This window comes from Pseudorca crassidens, chromosome 13 (assembly GCF_039906515.1).
Source record: "Pseudorca crassidens isolate mPseCra1 chromosome 13, mPseCra1.hap1, whole genome shotgun sequence".
Classification (NCBI taxonomy): domain Eukaryota; kingdom Metazoa; phylum Chordata; class Mammalia; order Artiodactyla; family Delphinidae; genus Pseudorca; species Pseudorca crassidens.
The window spans coordinates 53,402,501-53,426,465 of record NC_090308.1 but is presented as its reverse complement, the minus strand read 5'-3'; the positions used below and the strand labels follow the sequence as shown (position 1 = coordinate 53,426,465).

Sequence of the window (23,965 nt, the reverse complement as noted above, 5' to 3'; positions counted from 1 at the left end):
AATGAACTTCCAAAAAAGAAAGAACAGGTGGTGATGAAAAACTGCTTGAAACAAAAGGAAAAAGGAATAACTGGCCTCTAAGTGAGAAGGACTAAAACCCAGAAAATCCCCACACTAGATAGAGATGAAGGCTAAGGCTGGAAGTGATACCTGCTCCTCACGTGGATGAGAGTGCTGAGCCTGAACTACGATCATCCTATTCTCAAATACTGACAACCTGCAAAAATTAAAGGTGAATTCTGAATCATTCCAGAAATAATATCCAAAAACAGCCAGATCTGTATAAAAATGATAGTGACAATAAAGATACCGAGAAAAGCTAGAAAGAGTTTTCAATAGAGTAGCACAGCAAAGAATTAAAAGAGAATGAGGGAAAAAAAGAAGTAGTAAATCATCTTGGGCTTTTCTTTAGTTTTCTCTTTTCCCCACTGTTTATTTATTCATTCACACGTGCACTAAAACTAAATCCCAACCTTAAAGCATTTTTACCTAGGGAGTTGTCCCTTTGAAGACTTGTTCAGAAAATTCATTCCTCAATAACAAAAAGAATACTGTGAAAATAACTTTAATTTCTAACTGTAGTAGCAATCACAGACAGAAAGGGTTAAATTTTAAAAATTAACAATTGCAAACCATGTCTATGAGGCTTTTTCATACTCATACATAATAATGATAAAAAACATCAATACAAAGTACCATACATATTAACTGTTACAGAAAAATGAGTCAATGACTATGGAAAATATTAGGCTTCTTGGCACTATGGAAGTATTACTTCATTTCATATTATTGAGTGATCTTCACCACAGAATTATATTCTACCTATAACAACGATTTGACAAGCATACATGATTTTCAAAAACATTTCAAGTTAACAAGTCAAAGCTATAATATATAATCCCAAACTTGTTGGACAATTTAAAAAATCTCAAGATCCATGTGTCAAATGAGATACAAATTTGACAGGAAAGCATTACTAACAAACTTATTAATAGCATCTTGAAATTCTGTTAATCGGACTGTTCTCAACTCGATAATGTCAAATGCCACGATCCAAAAGATAAGATCTTAAAGTTAAAAGTTTCTCAATCTTTCTTGGCTTCCAATTATAATTCTATGAAACCGTTAATAGTCGCAGCTTACTACTCACAAAAAAGGAGCATATCAAGATTCAAGAAGCCTAAACTCTCTTCCCCACGCTCACCCTACTCCTATAACCAGAACTACTTTCTCCTTCAGATGTTCCAAAGTTCGCAAGGCTCTAGATAAAAATCTCTTAACACTGAAAGAAGGGCTAAGTGTTAAGATTAACTTAAAGGACTTCTAAGATAAATCAGGAAACTAATAACAGGATGTTAAACAAACCTACTACAAACACATGGCCTATAAACCCACTCATTCTTAATGGAAAACCCATTAGCTAACCCCAACAATAAAGTGACATAGTAACTAGTTAATGAAATAGAAAGTAGGGATCAATTGCTACCATAGACAAAATGTGGTAAAAATTAAAATGGTATTTCCAATCTAAAATTGCAGTTAACTCACCAGATGGTTCAGATTTTTACAACTTCAATCATCCCAAAATGAAAAGACCTTAAATACATGGATGACAGTGTAGTTTCTATTTTTATCCATGTAAGTGGGAGGGCAGATCATTTTGCCATCCTCCAAAGAGTCCACATTTAATTCATAAAATTAGATAGAAAGAGATTAATCAGTTCCTTAAGAGTAACACTTGTTAATGTTTTAAAAAACTGGCTGCGTTTGTAACAAAAATGTTTTACCAAAGTGAAAGGTCAAAATTTAAGAGAAAATAAGTGCTCAGAGACAAAGGCAGTTGTCAATGATACAGGGGAAAAAAAAAAAAACCTTAAAAAGAGAAATAAAGATACTAACAAATGAAATAAAAGAGAAGGAAAGAACTTTATATATTATATATATCATTGATAAATAACAATGAAAACAAAGAGTCTGGATTCCATAAAAGAAAAGCTAAAAGAAAAGCAATAATATCCTTTTCTACTCTGTTTTATCTGTACTGACGGTCTAGATAGAAAAATAACATTTAAATCAAGCACTAAACGCCTATAAAGAGGTTACTTAGCACATAAGTATTTTCTGATATCATTAGCAACAGGTGGCAAATTGAAATTTTAACAAAAAATAAGACAATAATAAATATAATATATACTCAATTTGTCAACAGTGACCATATCTATACCTGGTTTGATTTTCATTCATCATTACAGATGAGTAGAAGGACAAGTAGAAAAATCAATCAGGAGAAGTTTCAGTAACAAACTGCATGAGTCATATTAGAACACATTAAGAACAACTTCCTGTAATATGAATGTTTGAGCAGTGAAACTCACTTAAAACAGCACTAACAAAACAGAGGATCAATAATTCAAATTCAAATTTTACAAAGACAGGAAGCTATCACTTCTAACTAGTATTAAAGGAAGTGGTACGTTGAAAAGCTAAAATCTGAATTACAAGAAGATGCATAACTTCCTTCTTCCAGGAGATGGCACAATAGGGGAAAAAAAAAGAAGGAAGAAAAAGACACATACACACACACACACACACACACACTCGCGCGCACAACTGTGGGGGGAGGGAGAAGCATGCACACATGTGGCTGAACACTCCTGCACCAATGTAAAGAAAAAAGAGCCTGAAGCAGACGAACAGATGCACAGAAACTGATACATACCTATTCTAAAAGGTTATCATACCTATTCCAGGTATTAAAGAATTGACTAGTGTCAAAATGCTTGCTAACCACTTCTTTGTGTCTGCCAAAAACTTGCCATGTAAGACTAGAATCATTTAGCATACATCATTAATTTAACTTTATATAACTTCAAATTTTATAGATAAGTAAAGCTGTCAATCACAACTCATTTTTGAGGATGTGGCACGTAAAAACATTTATATCACCTTCTGGACAGACAACCTATATTTATACCCAAAAGACTGTTTAAAGAAATATAATTTTTCATGAACCCAAAAGCTAATTTTATACTATGAAAAGCTCTCCAGATAAATTACCTTTAAAAAAAAACATGAAAACAATTATTACACATTTGTCCAAAATCTGAGTTATCTGAAAATATAATGCCATAAAAAAGCATTAACAATAGCAATTATAGTCATGTACATTTATTAGCAATAGCCATTATAGTCATGTACATTTTGCTTACTTCACAAAATTGTAATTTGACATGGTTACACTGCCTTGGAAATCTTTCTTCCAAGGATTCCATTCATAAATGTGCTTGTAAAGAAGCAGCAGCTGAAGCAATATAAAATACATTAAGAAAATACCTCAATGTTTCTTTCTTGAAGTAACCCAAGGAATTGTTAATAAACCCAATAAATGAAAGTAAACTTATTTTTAAAAAAAATACACGGACACACACAAAACACAAACGATAATAAAACCTAATTAAAAACCGGATGTCTTCCTTCTGAATAAGACATATTTTTTAAAAATCGTGATGGCTGCATTTAGGACCTATAATCCAATTTAAAAAAGTAGATTTAATTATATTTAAACATTAAATACCTTTACCCTTAGAATAAAACACTACTGAAATTAAAATTTTACTTGTAAGAAAAACAGAAAGCTCACCAAATGAGACTTGCTGCTGATTAGACAGAGATGAAAGGAAAAAGGTCTTAGTTTACAAAGTGTCAATCACTGGTATAAACCAAATTTACATCCTGTTTATGAGGTTTCCAATTAATGAATGTATGCTTTGTCAAATTCATCTCTTTTACATCTATCTTCCTAACAACATCATATACTTCTCTGACCTTGAACACCTGGCTTCTTGGAGTTTTATTCCCATTGTAGCCCATATCGATTCCATTACTGGGAGAGGATGGACCAATTCGAAAGACATGACAAAATATCCTCACAATCCTTAAAAGGCTCTTCATTTGAGCATCATAATTACTAGATATGCTGAAAATAAAAATTAAAATATGAACAGATTAGATGGAATAAAACAAATTACATCTTAAAATACTGATTTTAAAACATTTTCATTACATTTACCATCTGTTTCATAATTTAACGAGTAATATTTCTTTCCTGCCATGATATGGGATGGAATGTTTTGTTTACCAGGAAGTTAGCAAATGTACATTATTTGGATTGCATGTGAATGATTTATTTACTTTTAAGTAACTAGAATATAACCAATGATCAAAGCATAAAATATGAAGAAAATCACCAGTATAGAACAGTATATTTATAAATTAAACTAATTCTTTAGAACTCTGAGAACATTTCACTTAGAACCAATAGTAGGAATGTTGATTATGATCTTAGGCCAACCCACAACTGAATTGTAGAGGCTGAACTCTACTATTCTATCCATAACCCCATTTTCCCTAACTCATCCCAGAATAGTAACCAATTGTTCACATACAGAACATGTACAAATTGAATAATCTTAAAGTTACTATCTGTATCAGGGTGGTTCTCCATATTATGGGTTGTCTTATGACTGTATATAAATAAGGGAAATACATCCTACTATGAAAAAGACTGATCCAATTAATACTAAACCGTATTAAATATAATATAAACTTTCTTTGACTAATCAAAAAGCCCTTCAAAATCCCAGTGCCTGGGGATTGTTCATCATCATCATGAATATCAATCATTACTCTTCCACAGAGAAACTGTAGGAGTTAGGGTAAATGTGTATTGAATCTAACGATAGATCTTAAAAAAAAACTTGTTGTTGTTTTTCAGGGGTGGTTTTATTTTGAAACCTCCAACATCAGTTATCTTGTATTACAATGGTTACACAAAAGCAGAGTAAAGAGTTGCAGTGACATTTGGGCAGAATGATATGACTGCCTTTGCATAAGTTTAATCATCAAAGCTTACTCTATCTTCCTCAGTTCATTAAAATCTTCCTCTATGGTATTTTTAGGTATCCTCTAACACGAAAAACAATAATGATTAGTTATGTGGAAATAGCAAATGCCTATTGTAAGTATTCAGATTTGATAAGTGAAAAATCAGAGAGTATTTTCTATTCTGGTGACAACTGAACCAAAATTTCCTGACATTTTTACTTCAACATTCATGTTGTTTTCTCATTCTAAAAATTATTAAATTGTTAAAAACAATACATAAAAACTAGCTATCAGTTACAAGTGTTAGTAAAATACAATAGCTATTGCTATCCATACTGTATTTGACTGGGATAGCTACAACACATTAGCAAAACTTTTTCTTTGTTTTACTAACTTTGAATCAAATGTGTATAGAATCATTAGTTTAACTCACACTGATTTTTACATATTTGCCTTTACAAAGTTGTTTTTAATTCTATATCATAAGATTGTTGAGACTGACAAAAGAGAAATGCAGTATGGTTGAAACTATTTCCTTCTTTTATTGTGTTGCAGCTATTGGAAAAGTTAACTCCAATGACTCTCAAATTCTTCTATGAGAAAGATGTGAATTTAATTTTCCTCTGTGAAACTACCATATATATAAATATTTGTTTTAAGTACCTGATTTAGGGAACTTCATGAGTTACCTTAAGGTAAGAAGTATTCTCTTATACAATGGAGTCTGAACATCATCAATTATTAATATAGTCTAATAACAGTCTAATATAAGATTATTAGACTATATTAATATTACTTTACCCAGTTTAAACTTCTTCCAATTAAGTCACTGATCTAAAAAATGTCATTTTTCACTTTCCAACCAGTGAAATATCTCTTTCATATTATACGAAAAGATCATAAAATCCAAACTTCATCACAAACTGCTCCAGCTCATCACAAAATGATAATTTCTTCCCAAGCCACCAGGTCTCAAAATAAAAGTTTAAAAATTAGTTTCCTAATTCAAAGCCCTGTCAATGTACTTACCTTTGTTAATATAAGATTATACTTTCATTCAGTATCTTACTTAGCAAATAGCTGTGAATTCTCTTTTCATTTGCACATTGGTAACTATCTTTACCTTCAATCATAAATATATAGAAAGCAAGATGACTCACTTATTTAGTGAAACACAACACTATGTGCAAAAGGGCCCTCAGTAAATATTTATTATCTTCAGCAAATATTCCTAGAATCACTTAGACAAAAAGGCTAACCATTTTTCCGAAAGTATGCTAAATAACACCTCAATTGCCGCTAATTAATATGTATTTGAATTATTTTCTTAACTAAAATATCTATTAAAATAAGTGGCCAAAATTACATCACATTGTGGGTTAAGAAACATAAAATGATTGACAAATGAACAAAAGGAAGACAACCTGCAAAAGTACCATTAAACTAAATTGGCAGGGGGGAATGATTTGTATTTGAGGTCCTCTTAACAATCTACTTCGGTAGCTGTGAGATAACAGAAAAATATATATGTTTTCTGCCCCCAGCCCTTTTCCTGGCACAGAGCTCCTAAAAACCCTGTAATTTCTGAAGTGATAAGTGCACTAGGAGCACCTTCTGTTCTCATATTGGGTCTCTGACCCTGGTTCCTGACACAGAGCTCCTAAATCCCTTGGAATTTCCTGGGTGATAGCAGTAGCTTTTATTCTAATGAGGCAACTCTTAGTGGGCTTTTGGATGGGGGCTGGTCACCAGAAAGACCAAGCAATGATTAGAGACTTGGAATTTTCAGCCTTATCCCCCATTATCCAGAGAAGGGCTAGAAATGGAGTTAATGATCAACACACCCATGTGATGAAACCTCCATATAAAAAACAAAAATATGGGGGGTTCAGGGAGCTTCCAAGTTGACGAACACATCCACAAACAGGGAGAGTGACATTCCCCAACTCTATGGGGACAGAAGCTCCTGTACTATGGACCCTCTCAGACCTCATCCTATGTATCTATTCATCTGGTTGTTCATCAATATCCTTTATCATATTCTTTAAAAAACTGGTAAACAAAAGTAAGTGTTTCCCTGAATTCTGTGACCTGCTCTAGGAAATAACTGAATCCAAAGGGGAGGAGGTCATGAAAACCTCTGATCTGTAGTCAGGTAACAAAAGTTGTGGGTAATCTGGGGATCCACTAATTCCAAGTGGCATCTGTGGTGGGGGACAGTCTCCTAGAACTGAGCCCTTAACCTGTGGGATCTAATGCCATCTCTAGGCAGAATTGAGGTAACTGTAGGACACCCGGCTGGTGTTAAAGGATTGCTTGGTGTGGGGAATAAAAACTCCCACCTCTGGTTTCCAAAGTGTTGTGGGTGTGGTAGTAGTGTGAGAGTAAATGAGTGTGGATGTGGTAGTAGTGTGAGAGTAAAGGAGAAACGCAGCAGGAAGACTAGGTTTTGCCAAGATGGTACCAATACAGTAAATTCTAACACAATACTAATAACCAATACTGGTTACCAATCCCAACAAAGAGATGTTTACAGACCAAATTGGCCATAATAACATACTCTATAAGACATATGAAAGGTATCATTGTAAATGGTGAGGCAGTAAGTCTAGCAAGGTAATTTTAAAACTTGTTCTGGCATGGATCCCTCTTTCCTACCCTGTTTCTCCTGTACCACTAATATCGCTGTCATTTTTAAGAGCTAAATTGGAGCCCAGGATCTGCTCTTTATCAATTAGTAAGGATGTAAATCCTGGTTTTTCTAGCCTAGCAAATCACTGAACTTCAATTTTCTTATATATAAAATGGAGATAATATCTAAATCATAAAGTCACTGTGAGGTTTAAAGGAAATAATGTATCTGAATGTTCTTTAGCTTATTAGAACCTGCTTAAGTACGTATTAAAGGTGAACTTAAAATAAAAACAGAGAAACATAAATGCTTTCTGATTATTAGGAAGAGCAGAAAATAGGGCAGAGATTTAAGTAGAAAAAACAAGTTTTCTAATGTAGGAAAACAGGTTAAGGTATTATGAGGAATTTAAAAAAGAACCATCATTATCACCAGCATCATCATCATCTCTACTACATGCCAGACATAATGGTTGGCACTAGGCTTACAGAACCTTATCATTTCATTCTTACAACAATTCATTAAGATATTTACTATCATTTTCCAAGAAGGAAATAAAATCCTGACTAGACTGTAAATTAAGTGTAGGGTGAGATCTTGTCTGTTTTACTCACTGTTATCTAGCAGATGGCCTAGTGGATAGCAGGCACTCAAAAATATGTATTGGATAGATGGATGGATGATGAAAGGAAACTCCGAAAAGTTACTTGCTTGGGTCACACAGTAAATGGTGATGTCTGGATTAAATCTGAGTCTAGCTGACTCCAGAGCCCATGCTTTTTACTCAGTATGTCTTAGAAAGTCCTCATCATATAAATGGATTAACAGAAATGGCTAATAAAAGGAGAGCATTATGTAAAGCTGGAATTCAATGAATCTTATAGACAAAGTTTAAAGTAGCCTCAAAAGTAGAAAGAGAATAATAGAAAAATTAGCAAATGGCATACTGAGTAGGACTGCTGAAGAAAGACTTAACAGCTAAAAAGACACAAGAAAGTAATCTTGGACCATGATGTGTAAGGGGCCTTCTAAGCAAACAGTACAGAGTGTGATTCTGGTCTGAAGTATATGAAAAGTACGAAGGAAGACAGGAATAAAGGGCTAACATAATGGACTTGACAGCTGATTTACAGAAGCAGCATACAGTTGGGAGGAACAAAGTCCAGTTCCACATACAGAGGTGAGAGAAGACCACGACCTATTCTAATACTGTCAATGTATTAAAAGTTGACATGAAAAGAAAACTACTGGGTTAGCCAAAAATTTCATTTGGGTTTTTCCAGCTTACGGAAAAATCCAAACGAACTTTTTGGCAAACCCAATCAAAGGAAGAAAGCATCCATAACAGAAGTAGGCCAAATTTAAGCTAAGAAATAACACATTAACCATTTTTAAATGGCTGTTTACTCCTAACTGGGGTGACTAACCACATACAAACAAGCGGAGGTACAGGAAAATATATAAAGGCACTAACTTCATGGACTTAGTGATGAGCCATTAAAAGCACAGATTTGCAAAAAAACAAAGAACTGAACTGAGCGGGACAGTTCAGGGAGAAAACTTTATAAAGAAGCATGAGGGTGTAATACTGCAAGGCTGAACAGTAGCCTATACCCAGTTTTGTAAATTACTGATCAAGATTCCTAAACTACGTTCTTGATTCTTTTTTATGAACATTTTACTTACATGACTAGTCTAAGCAATCATTTTCTAAAATTCTAGACACATAAGTCCAAATCCACTTAAGTAAGTCTCTATTTTTAGTCTCTTTAGACAGGCTAAAGTCTCCTCAGGAATAGCTGATTGCCCTGATCCTTTAAAACAAAACAAACAGTGATAACTCAACAAATGTTTAGAACATCTTAACACTGACAAAAGACATCAACAAAATAATCAACAAAATACACTATTCCCAGAAAAGCCTAAAAAGTGACGAAGCTGACAGATATTGCTGCCTACCGATTTGCTTATATTGTGAAACACTTACCTCAGCAACTTATGACCATTTGTTGTGGCAACTTCAGCAAGGCTTGTTAGAATCTTTAAATACTGGTTCTCACTTTGCTGAGATAAATGCTCCAGAACTTGCCGTAACTAATTTTTTTACAAATAAAAAAATGTGATTACATAATAATCCACTAAACTTTGTCAAGAAATTAAGTACCTATTAGTTTAGTAAGTATCCCAAAGCTCAATTAGCTGAAACCAAGTCCTTTACAGTTATTTGGTCTTGCATAAAATCAAAAGCTTATAGAGAGATAAGATGACATACAGTATTTGTTCAAAATCACCCAGTGAAAAAGTATAAACAGAGAGAACAGAAATCACCAAGTTTATTTATGGAAAATTAATTCCAAACTTCTAAAAATGTAAGAAAAAAACTCTGTAATTATTCAAAGAGTAGCACTATTAACAAATACAGAGCTCAGTAAACTAGTGATTACTAATTGTAACATGATATTCCTCCTTAGATTCTTTTCCTCTACCTATGGGAAATATTCTAATTATCTTAAGGAGAGATCAAAGGCACAGAGGACAGAAGACTCATAGCGCCAAATATTAGCATAAAGTTTATTAATTGTTATATAATTCATACTTAACCTATAATGCAGATAAGCCAATTCAAATTACTTAAATATTTATAATAATAAAATCAATAAACACATTTGTAAGATGCCATATACACCAAACATGAACAAAGCTTGTTCAGGGGCTTCCCTGGTGGTGCAGTGGTTAAGAATCGTCCTGCCAGGGGCACTGGTTCAAGCCCTGGTCCGTGAAGATCCCACATGCCACGGAGCAACTAAGCCCGTGTGCCGCAACTACTGAACCTGAGCTCTAGAGCCCGTGAGCCACAACTACTGAGCCTGCATGCCACAACTACTGAAGCCCACATGCCTAGAGCTTGTGGTCCACAACAAGAGAAGCCACCACAATGAGAAGCCTGTGCACCATACCAAAGAGTAGCCCCCGCTCGCCACAACTAGAGAAAGCCCACATGCAGCAACGAAGACCCAATGCAGCCAAAAATAAATAAATTAATTAAAAAAAAAAAAAAGCTTGTTCATTTAATAGCTACCAGCACAATTACATTACCATGTTTTCTCGGAGATCTTCATTCTGTGTCATTTGAATAATTGTCTGGAAAAGCCTAGGGTGATACTGAATTAATACTTCACAAGTCTCTCCATATCCACCCTAAAAACAAGATTTAAAATTATCTAGGTTTAAAAACAAAACTCCTAAAGGAAAACATTTCTTCTATATATAAGTCTGACACCAAACATGTGGGATTTCCACACCAACCAATTCTCCAATTCTCTGTGGATACCGATTGGGTGTCCAAGTTAATTCAATTATCATGCTAACTGCCTAGAGTTAGGGCAGACCACACAGTAGGGTTCCGTCCCACAAGAGTGCCCCCCACTTCAAAAGCCAATCACAAGTCCAGGTCACCCATACTTCTGACTAACCAGCTGTACGTAAGGAACTCCCTCGACCTCCTCCTCAGGTTTGATAATTTGCTAGAACAGCTCACAGAACTCAGGGAAACACTTTATTTACCATTACCTGTTTATTATAAAGGCTACAACTCAGGAACAGGCAAATGGAAAAGATGCATAGGGTAAAGTGTGTGGGAAGGGGCACAGAGCTTCCATGCCCTCACTGGGCATGCCACCCTCCCAGCACTTTGATGTGTTCACCAACCCAGAAGCTCTCTGAGAACCACACTGTTTAGGGTTTTTATGAAAGTTCCATTACACAGGCCTGAATGACTAAACTCAGTCTCTAGCCCCTGACTCCTCCCCGGGGGTGGGGGAGGAAATTGCCTTCTAATTACATGGTTGGCTCACCTGTCAACCAGCCCTGTTCCTGAAGCTACCTAGGGCCTTTCAGCCACCGCTCATCTCATTAATATACAAAAAGACATGCTTATCACTCTGGAGATTCCAAGGGTCTTAGAAGCTCTTGTGTTAGGAACTGGGATAAAGACCAATATATATTTCTTATACTATCACAGTTCCTTTTAAAGATCATATTCTTAACAGAATAAAAATCTTTGCACCCATCCTCTCATTTGAGGAAAAAAAGTGATCTTGTCGGTTTCTCTTACAAAGTAAGGGACTAAGAATATATGTGAACAGCGTACCTGCACACATAAATCCAAAGGGCTTACTCCATTTTTATCCGGCAGATATTTGGCTCCTCGCAACAGAAGAATCTGTGCTGTGTCTCTCTGACCATGACTGTACAGAAACAAAGTTTAAACATATAATCTTTTTAATTTTAAGTCTTTCTCTATAAATTATGGACAGTTAGCATCAATCAACAGAGGATTAATAATCTTAAAAAATTGAGAGGAAGATCTGAACTACAACCTCAACCGTTAGAAAAACTTCCCAACGTTAAGTCATACTTTTTACAATGTAGATAAGAAACTGGCCTACTGAATCTTAGAATTGAACTTGGGACACATTACCTACAATAAATCATAATATTTTGGGATAAGTTGCTGGTACTCAGGCTTATGCTTTATTTTTTTCTTCCAATCTTTTCCTTCTCAACTCTAGCCTGACCACCTCCCTACACATACATCCAAGTCTCCAGACTTCTTAGTCCAAAAGAACCTCAATACTCAAAAGTACATTTTATGACACTTTAATATGTGGTAAAAAAATAAAAACAAAGGAAGGAGAAAAGACAAATATCAAAATGAGTAAATGGGGGGGATTCATTAGCCAAAAATACTAACTAACTGCCAACCTTCATTTTATCCACCCACTCAGTTTGGCTTCTGCTGACAGCTATTCAATCTGACATGGAATGAACAACTCTCATCCACATGCCCCATTCTCTCTAATTGTTCTTTCAAGTAGGTTTAACAACCACTCTTTAAGCTAGGAGGAAGCTGCTTTCGGGGTAATAATAACTAGACTCTACATTTCGTTATTAAATGAGCTAATCTGATCCTAGACAGACAATAAATAATAAATTTATAATGCAGGGACATTAAAGTTTAAAGCTAATTTTACAAAATGCCCAAGAAGTCATACAGTTTGGAAGAGTATCTCATCAAAGAATTTTATTTTGTAAATTGATACAGCCACTATGGAGAACAGTATGGAGGTTCCTTAAAAAACTAAAAATAGAACTACCACAGCAATCCCACTACTGGGCATATACCTAGAGAAAACCATAATTCAAAACGACACATGCACCCCAATGTTCATTGCAGCACTATTTACAATAGCCAGGACACGGAAGCAACCTAAATGTCCATCAACAGAAGAATGGATAAAGAAGATGTGGTATGTATATACAATGGAATATTACTCAGCCATAAAAAGGAATGAAATTGGGTCATTTGCAGAGACATGGATGGACCTAGAGACTGACATACAGAATGAAGTAAGTCAGAAAGAAAAACAAATATCATATATTAACGCATATATGTGGAATCTAGAGAAATGGTGTAGATGATCTTATTTGCAAAGCAGAAATAGAGACACAGACATAGAGAACAAACGTATGGACACCAAGGGGGGGAAGCAGGGAGGTGGGATGAATTGGGAGATTGGGATTGACATAATACACTATTGATACTGTGTATAAAATAGATAACTAATGAGAACCTACTGTATAGCTCAGGGAACTCTACTCAATGCTCTGTGGTGACCTACATGGGAAGGAAATCCAAAAAAGAGGGGATATATGTACACGTATAGCTGATTCATTTTGCTATACAGTAGAAACTAACACAACGTTGTAAAGCAAATATATTCCAGTAAAAATTAATTTAAGAAAAAGAATTTTATTTTGTAGATGAAAAAAATTACTATTCAAGCACAAGTGAAACTAGAACTCAGATCTCTGGTCTTCTAGACCAATACTCTTCCCACAGTACCATTACCTAAAAAGGTATGTTATTTCACAAAGACTACACAGATTCCTCAGAAACTTAAAACAAACAAATAAAAACAACCTATTCTTTCTTTTCCACAAAATGACGCTGCATAAAGTATAATTGGACTTAATTTAAAAAAACAGGATCATACTAGGAAGCTGGTGGCAGGCATTAGGTATATCACTCTCTTGATACTTTACTGTAATACTGATTACCTTCCTTAATACAAATATCGACAGACGAAAACTAACTTAAGAACAATATCTAATTTACTCCAGAAAAAGCAGAAAATCAAGAAAGCAAGTACATCAGCAATCCCTCCAAAAGCAACAGTAACTAATTTTACTAGTCTACATTAAGAAAATTCTTCATCAATCATCATTTGTCATTTGTCAGCTGGGCATGCTGGCCAACACATTATATATTACAGCTAATAGGAATTACTTTATAATTAACACTGTTCTATTCTGTATAATACCTAAGTGAAAAGAAACTAACTTGAGCTTAATTTATTTAAGGAGTCAGTGATTTCTTTCCGAGGACCCAAGGTTCTGAGAAACCCAGATTTGCAAAGCTATTCTGCTCAACTTTAATGACATTTCTTTTACAGTTATTATCTGTGTTAGATGTGTTTAATCTTTCCAACTAAACTATAAACTTCTTGACAATACCCTTGTTCTATAACACCAAGCATGGCTTATAACATGTACTCAATATACCTGTTGAGTTGAGGGCTTTAATTTTAGATACCATTCATCTGACAAGTAAGCATTAAATAAGGTACTAAGCTACACAAAAATAACAAAAAGACCCGAATCGTTATTTAGGATTAATTTTGTACCACATATAGCAACAAGAATAATTAATATCAAGAAAAAAATACCACTATGACATCTTTAGAAAGCTGGAGTAATTTCTAAAACTACATTAAAATCTCATCTGTGAACAGGTGGCATTTCATTTCAAAAGTAAATTAAAAGAAATGATTGCTAATAATATATAAAATCTGCATAACTTCATTAGGGGCTCAAGTGCCCCATGTGTAATATTGCAAAAGATAAAGATTATCCTGTTACAGACTGCTCAAAGTGTCGCATGAAAGACTTTTCAGTTCAAATAACTGCAAAAATTTGCTCAATGAATAAGTATTCTTTACAATTGAACTTATTTTTTTTATATTGATTGAGATAATACTCCCTTCAAGGAAATGCCAGTGTATTTTCTGGAAACTAAGAAGTTGGCAAAGATTTAACTAATAAGAAACGTGTAGTGCTTCTAAAGCACTTAGAACTGATTTCTCAAGCACTTTCAAGTCTCGTAACTTCAGGCTTTGCAGTGATACAATTTGAAAATTTGGCTAACAGTGCATATGTACTATATATATAACAACATTTTTTGGAGCTGCTTATGAAACAAAGAGGCCATATTTTCTAATGGTCCTTTTCTATTCTAAAAGTTTGCAATTTTGAATCTATGGACTGTTTCACGTGGCTACTTTGTGAGTTTCCTAATTGAAAGGAGTTGCTTAGCAGTAGCTGCAAACTATGTTCAGAATCTTACCTGTTTCTCACTTTATTACAGACCTCCAAAATTCCATAAAAATCTCACTAATTTACTGTATCTTTATAACCCCAGCTAAACCTTGCTTTCCTTTACAGAATAAAAGTTTTCTGCAGATACAGAAAATATTTGAAAATCATTATACATCCAAACCTTTATTTGAGGAACCCAGTTAAGGGAATGGGAAGTATTATGACGAATATAAAACCAATCTAATCATTTAAGGACCTGAAGCATTTGCAGATACCACATAAAAGTCCTGAAAACAAAGGCACCTGAATGGGCGGGTGGGGGGGGGGGCGGTCAATATATGTGTGCCTATAGTCCACATGAAAGAAAGCCAGTGAATTAGAATGTCTTGTACAAAATACCTAGAGAGGAAAAGTGGCTGGGAAATAGTTCCTGTCATAATTTTAGGTCAAAATCAATCTGAAATGACTCACTCACAGAAGCATTACTTTATTAAATAGTGCTCAGAATTAGAACAGAATACAAAGGAAAAAAGAAAAGGCCTGCCTGTATGATGGGATAAGAGTCAAATTTCTTAGAAAACCATGCATTGCAATGAAATTGAAAGAGGACAATACAACTTTGCGCTCACTGGGTGTGGAAAAGTGTACTAGAGCTTAGTGAGCACCTACCAACTACTAAGTATAAAACCCTCTGCAGGATGCTTTATATAAGCCACCTCATTTAATTATCACTGTAGTCCCACGAGGCAGATATCAGCATTTCCACTTTACAAAGAAACAAAGCTTCAGAGGTCAAGAAACTTGACTAAAGTTGCATAGCTTTGGGGATGGGATTTGAACCCTGCCTCCTATATATTTCAATACAGTTTCGATTTAAAGAAACAGTTTTAGCAGTTAATCACTGAATTAGACATATGACATATCTAGTAACATCCCTCAACAATAAAAATTTACATTAAATTCAGCTTTATATCTTAGAGCCCTGTAACTTGTCTGCAGGATCAACTTGTTCTATTTCTCACATTCCTTTCCCTTTCATTTATCAGAGACAATACATTGGGAATAATTTATAATTTTTAATGTATACCTCTATCTAGATATCATGAATATAATTAGAAGTCTGCCTATAAAATGAACCATGTTCCATATTTATCATCCTGCAACAATGAAGAATTTATATTCTAGTTTCAATTTTAATCATATTTGCTTAGCCATCTCCGTTCAAAGAGAGCTAATGTTTGCTAGATAAAAACTTAATGATGGCTATACAGTACTAGCAGAAAGTACTTCTAAAAAATTCTTTTACCATAACCCTATGCTCAGACTAACTATACAAATATCACAGTTATGTGAACACTAATATATACCTATATTTTACCAGTATACATGGCATTATTTTATATATTTTTATATATTTTTCAAAAACGTAACTATAGTGATTCACTCATTCAAAAACATTTACTAAGCATCTAAGCACAAAGCACTATACTACACATGGAATATAAAGTGATGAATAAAACAAAATTCTTGCTTTCATTGGGCTTTCAGTCTAGCAGGGGAGACACACTATAAACAAGTACATAAACACTATAAAGTACAAAGTGCTACAAAAGAAATGATCATGATACTGTGATAGGAAATATGGGGAGAGGCCTACCTAGATTGATCAGGAATTCTTTCCTAAAAAGTAACAGTGAAGCACTGACATGGAGGCAGCCACATAAAAACCCTACGGAAGAAGGTTTCAGGCAAAATAAATAGAACATAGAAAAGCCTGCTGGAAAGAGTCTGATGTATTGGGGGAACTCAAAGAGAACCAACGTGGCCGAAGCACAGTGAGCTAAGCAGGGTCAGACCATGCAGGTCACATGGAAGAAGGCAGAGTTTGGATTTCATTGGAAATGCAACAAAGAGGCACTGAAAAGTTTAAAAACAAGGTTTAAGCACAAAGTGACAACAGCCGGTTCATTTTTTAGAAGGTCACTTTGGCTTCTGAGGAAAGAACAGAAGGGAGGGAAACAACAGAGGAATCTGGAAGACCAGTTAAGAGACTACTGCAGTATTCTAGACAAGAAGTAAAAAATTTAAGGTGGTTTAGTGAGGTGGAGAGCAGTAATGAGATTCAGAATGTATTCAGAAAGTGGAATTTACAGAACTTACTAATATATTCCAAGTTGAGGGTCAGAGAGAGAGACAGAAATAAAAAATAATGACCTAGTTTCTGGTTTACACAACTGAGAAGATAAGGGTTCCAATGACTGAGATGAGAAAAACTGGAGGAAAGGTTTGAAAAGGAAATCAGAAGCTATATTTGGGACATGCTAATATCTGAGATTCCATGAGACTTGCAAGTGATGATGTATATCAGGTAGATGGACATTCAAATCTGAAGCTTCAAAGAAACGTCTGATCTAACGATAACCCCTCAAGACAGGATATGATTTCAGGGAATCAAACAATGATATTATTCATAAATTCAGGACACTAAAAAAGTAATTTGTGTTCTAGCCAAGCAATCAAATTGTAAGTATAACATAAGAAAAAGCCTGGATTCAGGTAAGATCGAGAAGTCTAGAGGTCCAAAAGTCCTTGTATTGTAATTCAAGGCTGTTCAATGATGATTTGAATCAGTCAGACCAAAGCAACATCAGAGACCCTAGAGAAAAGCTAAACGAGAAGAAAAGCAGATCTTTCATTTTAAACAAAGCTCCAGGGAATTCCCTGGCAGTCCAGTGGTTAGGACTCAGCACTTTTCAATGTCAGGGCCCAGGTTTGACCCCTGGTCGGGGAACTAAAATCCCACAAGCCACATGGTGAGGCCAAAAAAAATAATAAAAATTAAACATAAAACAAGGGCTTCCCTGGTGGCGCAGTGGTTGAGAGTCCGCCTGCCAATGCAGGGGACACGGGTTCATGCCCCGGTCCAGGAGGATCCCGTGTGCCGCAGAGCGGCGGGGCCCATGAACCATGGCCGCTGAGCCTGTGCGTCCGGAGCCTGTGCTCCGCAACGGGAGAGGCCACAACAGTGAGAGGCCCGCATATGGCAAAAAAAAAAAAAAAAACATAAAACAAAGCTCCAGTAAAATGACATAAAACAGGAAAAAGGATAAGAAAAGAGGAGCTTTCTGGAGAGCTTTATATCTAAAATAGAGCCTAAATAAATACTACAATTCCTGTAATCTAAACCAAAAAGGAAAATCAAGTGTATTGTGAACTGCTCCTAATTGCAACTAAATTTACATAACATATTATGGGGGGGGGCCGGGTATGTGTACAATTATTACACTGTTAGCTCCTTAAGGACTGGGGTTTATTTATTACTGTATCACTAATGCCTATAATAATGCATGGCACACAGTGAATGCTAACTAAATGCTTATTACATGAATGAATCAATGAACAAAACATATGCTTTAGGAAAATGAACCAGAAAAAAAGAAAATGAATCAGGAAAGAGTATTAAAAACAACTTAATGCATAACTCAATATCTAACAAGAATGATTCAAGAAACTTTTTAAAGTTACAAATACAGAGAAAGCAAAGACATGGCTCTGAACTAAGGCATACTTTAATAGCTTATTCCATCGGAACTAACTTGATAAAGAAAACTATGAAAGTTACTGGATTATTGGTATGTCTTTTTTATTACTAAGTAATTCTAAAATCTAAGTAATCAAGTAAATCAAAAGCTCCCACTTACAATATATAAAAACACTGGCAATATAAAACACTTTTCATCATGCAGTTAAGTAACAGAACCATAATGCTATATACTTCATCTTAAAAGGGAGCATAGTATTTCTAGGAAAGGAGGAGTTTTAGAAAATACACACAAATGTTTGTGTTTGGAAATATAGCAGATTCAACATTCTTTAATGAGAGCATCTGGCAATATAAATTATCATACCTGCAAGCAAAGTACAATGGAGTGGCTCCTGATACATTCGGCCTGTTAATATCAGCACCACTGTCTAGCAAGCACTGCACTGTCTGGGGGAAAAAGAAACAAAAGTAAAGCCAGAGAAGTTGAACAAAGACACAGTTATCACAATTTTAGTCCATATAAGGAAAGTTCTCACCACAACCTGAAGCTTTAAAAAAGAAAGAATGGGAACATGCCAATTATGACGGCTGAACAAATTCCACTTTTTGGTAAGCTCTGAGCCTCAGACGCTACACAGTATATGTGGAATTATCAATGTAATGTAAATTGTGTTAACCTGGGAAGGTTCTAGAAAACCACTGACATGTGTAGTAGCTACCAAAGGACTTGAAATGTGGCTAGTACAACTGAGAAACAGAATTTTAAATTTTATTTTATTATAATTAAGTTTAAATAGCCACATGTGGCAGCACTGGATAGTGCTGCTCTAGATTTCTGAATTTCATTACAAACCAGAGTTTTTTGCCTCTAAAAACAAAAAGTTGGTACCAGAGCTCTTTCTCAAAATTCAAAGAGGATAATTATTAAAGTACAAAATATTAAAAAGCTAAGAAGTCCTTTTGCTACTGACAGTCACCAATACTGACTTAGTTTCTCTGATTGTCCCCTAAGCTCTACTTCTGCAATCATTTGATGTGTACTAAGGGAAAATAAGTTAATATAAAATTTTAAAAATAAATATCTTATGATTTGGGCTTCCCTGGTGGCGCAGTGGTTGAGAGTCTGCCTGCCGATGTGGGGGACGCGTGTTTGTGCCCCAGTCCGGGAGGATCCCACGTGCTGCAGAGCGGCTGGGCCCGTGAGCTATGGCCGCTGAGCCTGGGCGTCCGGAGCCTGTGCTCCGCAACAGGAGAGGCCACAACAGTGAGAGGCCCGCGTACCACAAAAAAAAAAAAAAAAAATCTGATGATTAGGAATACGGCAAGGCTTGCCTGAAAAACCTTAAAAAAGAGAATCTTTTCTGGTTTTAATTCCTATGATCTTCATTTTAGTTTCTCCTGCAAAAAGGAAGACAAGATGTAAAAACTTAAATGTTTTTGGAATTAGACTGTTTAATAATTACTTCTGGATTGAACACACATGTTCATCTTTATTGCTGCTCTAAAACCTAGTACATTGTCAGCAAAATATTAAGACTACAAACTCGAAGGAAGAACAGCAAAGAATACAACACATACTAGATAAGTCAGAAGTTTTAGGAAAATGGCAAGCAAGTGAAAGAAGAGTAACTGACTTAGCAGATCAAAGAAAGCTGAAGTCTAAGTGTCTGCAAATGCAGATTCCAACAAGAAACCACCAAATTCTCACTACCGAACACACACACGCAACACAGGAATTGGAAGTAACAGGTATCTTGGAAGACAGGGATAGTTATATAGAGCTAAGACAGGAGAAGTAGTTGAAAACCTAACAGCTGGGCCCTCCCCCAGGACCCTTCCTCCCCATCCCATACAGTTAGCCACTATCCCTCCCTATCTGTCTTGGAAGTAGGGAGGTTTATTATCTGGACAAAGTGAACAGTGAGGCTCTGGACTGGCAGACAAGAAATACAGGGAAGAGCAGGGATGAGCAGCCATGCTGAAAACAACTAATTAAGTGAAAACCTCCAGCCCCCACGCTCCACTAGGCTCCCAGAAATCCAGTAGCCAGGCTTAAAAGCTTAAGCAGGAGGAGACTGAAGGTTTCCTCTCTGGAAAGTGGCACCAGAGAAGAGTCTGACTGATACTGGCATTACAGACACCAGTGAAACAGCCCAGTTGGCCACAAGGGGACATTCAGCAATGCTGGGAGACTTTTTTGATTTTCATTACTGGAGAAGGGAGGGTCCAGTTGGCAGCTAGTGGGTAGAGGCCAGGGTACGTCTAAACATCTGACAATCTACATACAGGCCCCACAACAAAGAATGTTCAGGCCCCAAATATCAATAGGGCCAAGATTAAAAAACCTTGACGTACAGTGAGACCAGTCAACAAACCCAGCTCATGTACACAATGCTTTCAGCCCCATTTCAGTGCCTCACCACTATACATGAATGGACAGACAATGTTTAAGACACAACTGAAGCAGGCCTCTAACCTGAAAAACAAACAGAAAAAGGAAGTAAGAAAAATAAAGACAATAAAGGGAACCAAAAAACAGCAACAAAAATTAGAAAAGTAACTGATACCCTCAGAGAGAAAAGAAAAAATACTATCCATGGGACAAAAACAAGATGCTGGGGGAAAAATATTCAGAGAATAAGATATCAAAAATATGATGGAAGAAATAAAAATTCAATAGAAGTTAGAAATACAATGTTGAAAAACTCTACAAGAAACAAAAAGACGAAGAAAACAGGAAAAATGAGAAAACGAGTAGATCAATCCAGGGAGTCATTGTAGAGATTGAGAATAAAGAAAATGAAGGAGGTGGGAGACCAAAACGAAGTAATCAAGAAATAATACCAAAAAATTTCCCAGAACTGAAGGACACAAGTTGCCAGATTGAAAAGGCTCACCAGTGTCCAGGCTAATAAATTAAAAGACCTTCAACAAGGCACATCAAAGTGAAATTTCATAATACTGGGGATATAAGATTCCAGAGATAAACAGAATTCAGATTGACATTAAACTTTTAAACAGCAACACTGAAATTTAAAAGGTGAAATGCCCTCAAAATTGTAAGGTGAATGACTTCCAATGTAGAATTCTATAGCCAGCCACACTATCATTCAAATACATGCTTTTAAATAAGAAATAGGCTTAGCTATGTAAGATTTCCAAAAAAATTACCTCCAACGCACCTTTTCTCAAGAAGCTACTGGAGGATATCCTCCTCCAAACAAGGGAATACATCAAAATAGAAGATGTGAAATCTAGAATACTGAAGATCAAACACAGGAGATATCAAGAAATTCCCAGGTTTAGAGAAAAACAATGGAGTGACATTATCTAATGAATTTGTCTTTGAAGAAAACAGTACTGAAAAAGATTCTGTGGGAGCATATAGGAAGAACTACTGACTCACCAAAAAAAAAAAAAAACCTGAGCTAAGCTAATAGTCACCCTAGTAGAAAATTTTATTATAGTTCACTACTTGACTCAGCAGTAAACAATATTTACCTAACTGTATATGCAACTAATATTGTCTCATTAAAATTTATGATATAATTAATTTTAGAAATGGGGCGACAGGGCATGGGAAGAGGATTTAAATGAGTTAAACCCTCACTCACCATAACAAGAAAAGATTCAGTGATATCTAAAAGTCATAAATTGAGAAAGAGCAGTAGAAGCATATTATGTGGAAATAGATACCAGAAGAAAAGCTAAAAGAGCTGAAAATTGCCGCCTAGTGATTGTGAATTGACAAAGAAGGGTGATTTAAAGGACTATAGTTTTTTATTACAAAGATTTTGATAAAAATATTTTAAGATATAGTATTCATGTATTATTACTATTTGAATTTACTTCTATCTCAGGAGGAATTTGAAAATCTATGTAATAGAAACATTGTTACATAAAACTTTATTATCAGCTATATAATTCTTAAACTGTGGACAAGCGGTCAAGTACTGCTCTCAAAAATATAAGAAAATAAGCATTTAGGTTATTATAAGGCAAGGCCCACTTGAGCCTTTTGATCATGGCTTTGCCCTTTTTGATATCTGACCTAGAAGTTGTGTGTATGTGGTCCCAAATCAAAAGTGAGATGGAGAGCAGCAATAATTTTCACTGACTGTTACAGAAATTATATAGACAATAAGCCATCTCTCCAAAAGGCTCAGGAGAGATAAAAGCAATTATATCAAAAATACATATTAATATTCAATTAAAACCCAGCAATCCAGAGAGAAGCTGAAATAAAGTAATTATTAACAAAACATACTATGCATTCATAAAAATTATATAATTGTTAAAAGTATATAATGATATAATAGTATGAATAACCTTAGCATGTGCCTGGATACTGTGCTAATAAGCATTTATCATTTCATTTACTGCATCCTGATGGAAGTTGATATCCTTCTCTGCACCTTCACAAGTAGGAAACTGAATCTCAAAGAGGTCAAGTAATGCGCACCCCAACACACAAATAAACAGGGGAGCGGGGATTAAAACCTAAGCCCAGGGTCATAACCACTAAGCAATTTACCAAAAAACAGAAATTCTAAATTCAGAATACTAAATAGTATTCTGGCTAATTTGGTATATCTTCATAAGCTACATTAATCACAGATGATCTACTAATTCCCTACTAAATAACTATTTGAGAGTCAAGCTCAAGAGCCTAGACAGTTATTTCCGTTCAGTTTTTAAATAATGCCATTTCTAAATTCATATACTTTTTACAGTATTTCTGTATTTTTATTTATACTGTAGAGCTAACAGTAAAACAAATTGGCCATTAAACTAACACTAGACTAACATATTCCTCTACAAAGTGGTAAGACAAACTTCAGGCAAATCATAGCAAGACAGCATGATTTGTTTTAGCAAATTTCTCACCCCAAAACTCCTACACACAAATACTTCTGTGTCATATGTTTCTATCATACCCTTGTACACAGGAAATATCCTATGAATACATTAAAAATTCTGTTCTTAACAGAGAAAAACTTGATTAATAAAGTGGAAAAGCTCATTCCAGCATTTTCTTTTACGTTCATAAATCTGCTTTTCTGTTTTAACAAAATTATCTCAATTAAGATCCTCAAAATATACAACTGTTAAAAGAAACACATATTTTAAAAAAGCTTTCAATAGCTCACTTGTAGATAAAATGTTGCCTGAAGTCAAAGAGGGAGAAAAACCCATTTCCCTCAGAGTAAGAAGAAAAAAAATACATAAAGGGATTTGAATGTAAAGAGTAAAAAAAATTGCCTTGCAGCACTGACATGAGTGAAAAGTCATCAATCTTTGTGATTTAAAAAAAATGTATGCAGATTTCTTTTTGTAAAATCTCTGAAACAGGAGGAGTAAGGATAACACAGAATTCAATTATTGATTAAATAGCATAATAAAAGCAGCAAGAAAGTCACATAACTTAAGAGTTTCGTTTTTTTTTTAAATTTCCAATCTATGTAAAT

At 35.0% G+C, this 23,965-nt stretch overlaps 1 protein-coding gene across 3 annotated transcripts in view; it reads right to left on the bottom strand.

Moving 5' to 3' along the window:
- Positions 1-23,965, bottom strand: part of HACE1 (HECT domain and ankyrin repeat containing E3 ubiquitin protein ligase 1) — a 94,935-nt gene that overhangs the window by 44,119 nt on the left and 26,851 nt on the right. For all 3 annotated transcript variants that reach the window (XM_067702468.1, XM_067702469.1, XM_067702467.1), the window contains exons 7-11: positions 18,862-18,944; positions 11,667-11,763; positions 10,613-10,714; positions 9,504-9,610; positions 3,826-3,976 (exon numbers count right to left, since the gene is read on the bottom strand). In XM_067702468.1, the coding sequence (XP_067558569.1) occupies positions 3,826-3,976; positions 9,504-9,610; positions 10,613-10,714; positions 11,667-11,763; positions 18,862-18,944 (540 nt within the window). The remainder of the gene's footprint in view (positions 1-3,825; positions 3,977-9,503; positions 9,611-10,612; positions 10,715-11,666; positions 11,764-18,861; positions 18,945-23,965) is intronic.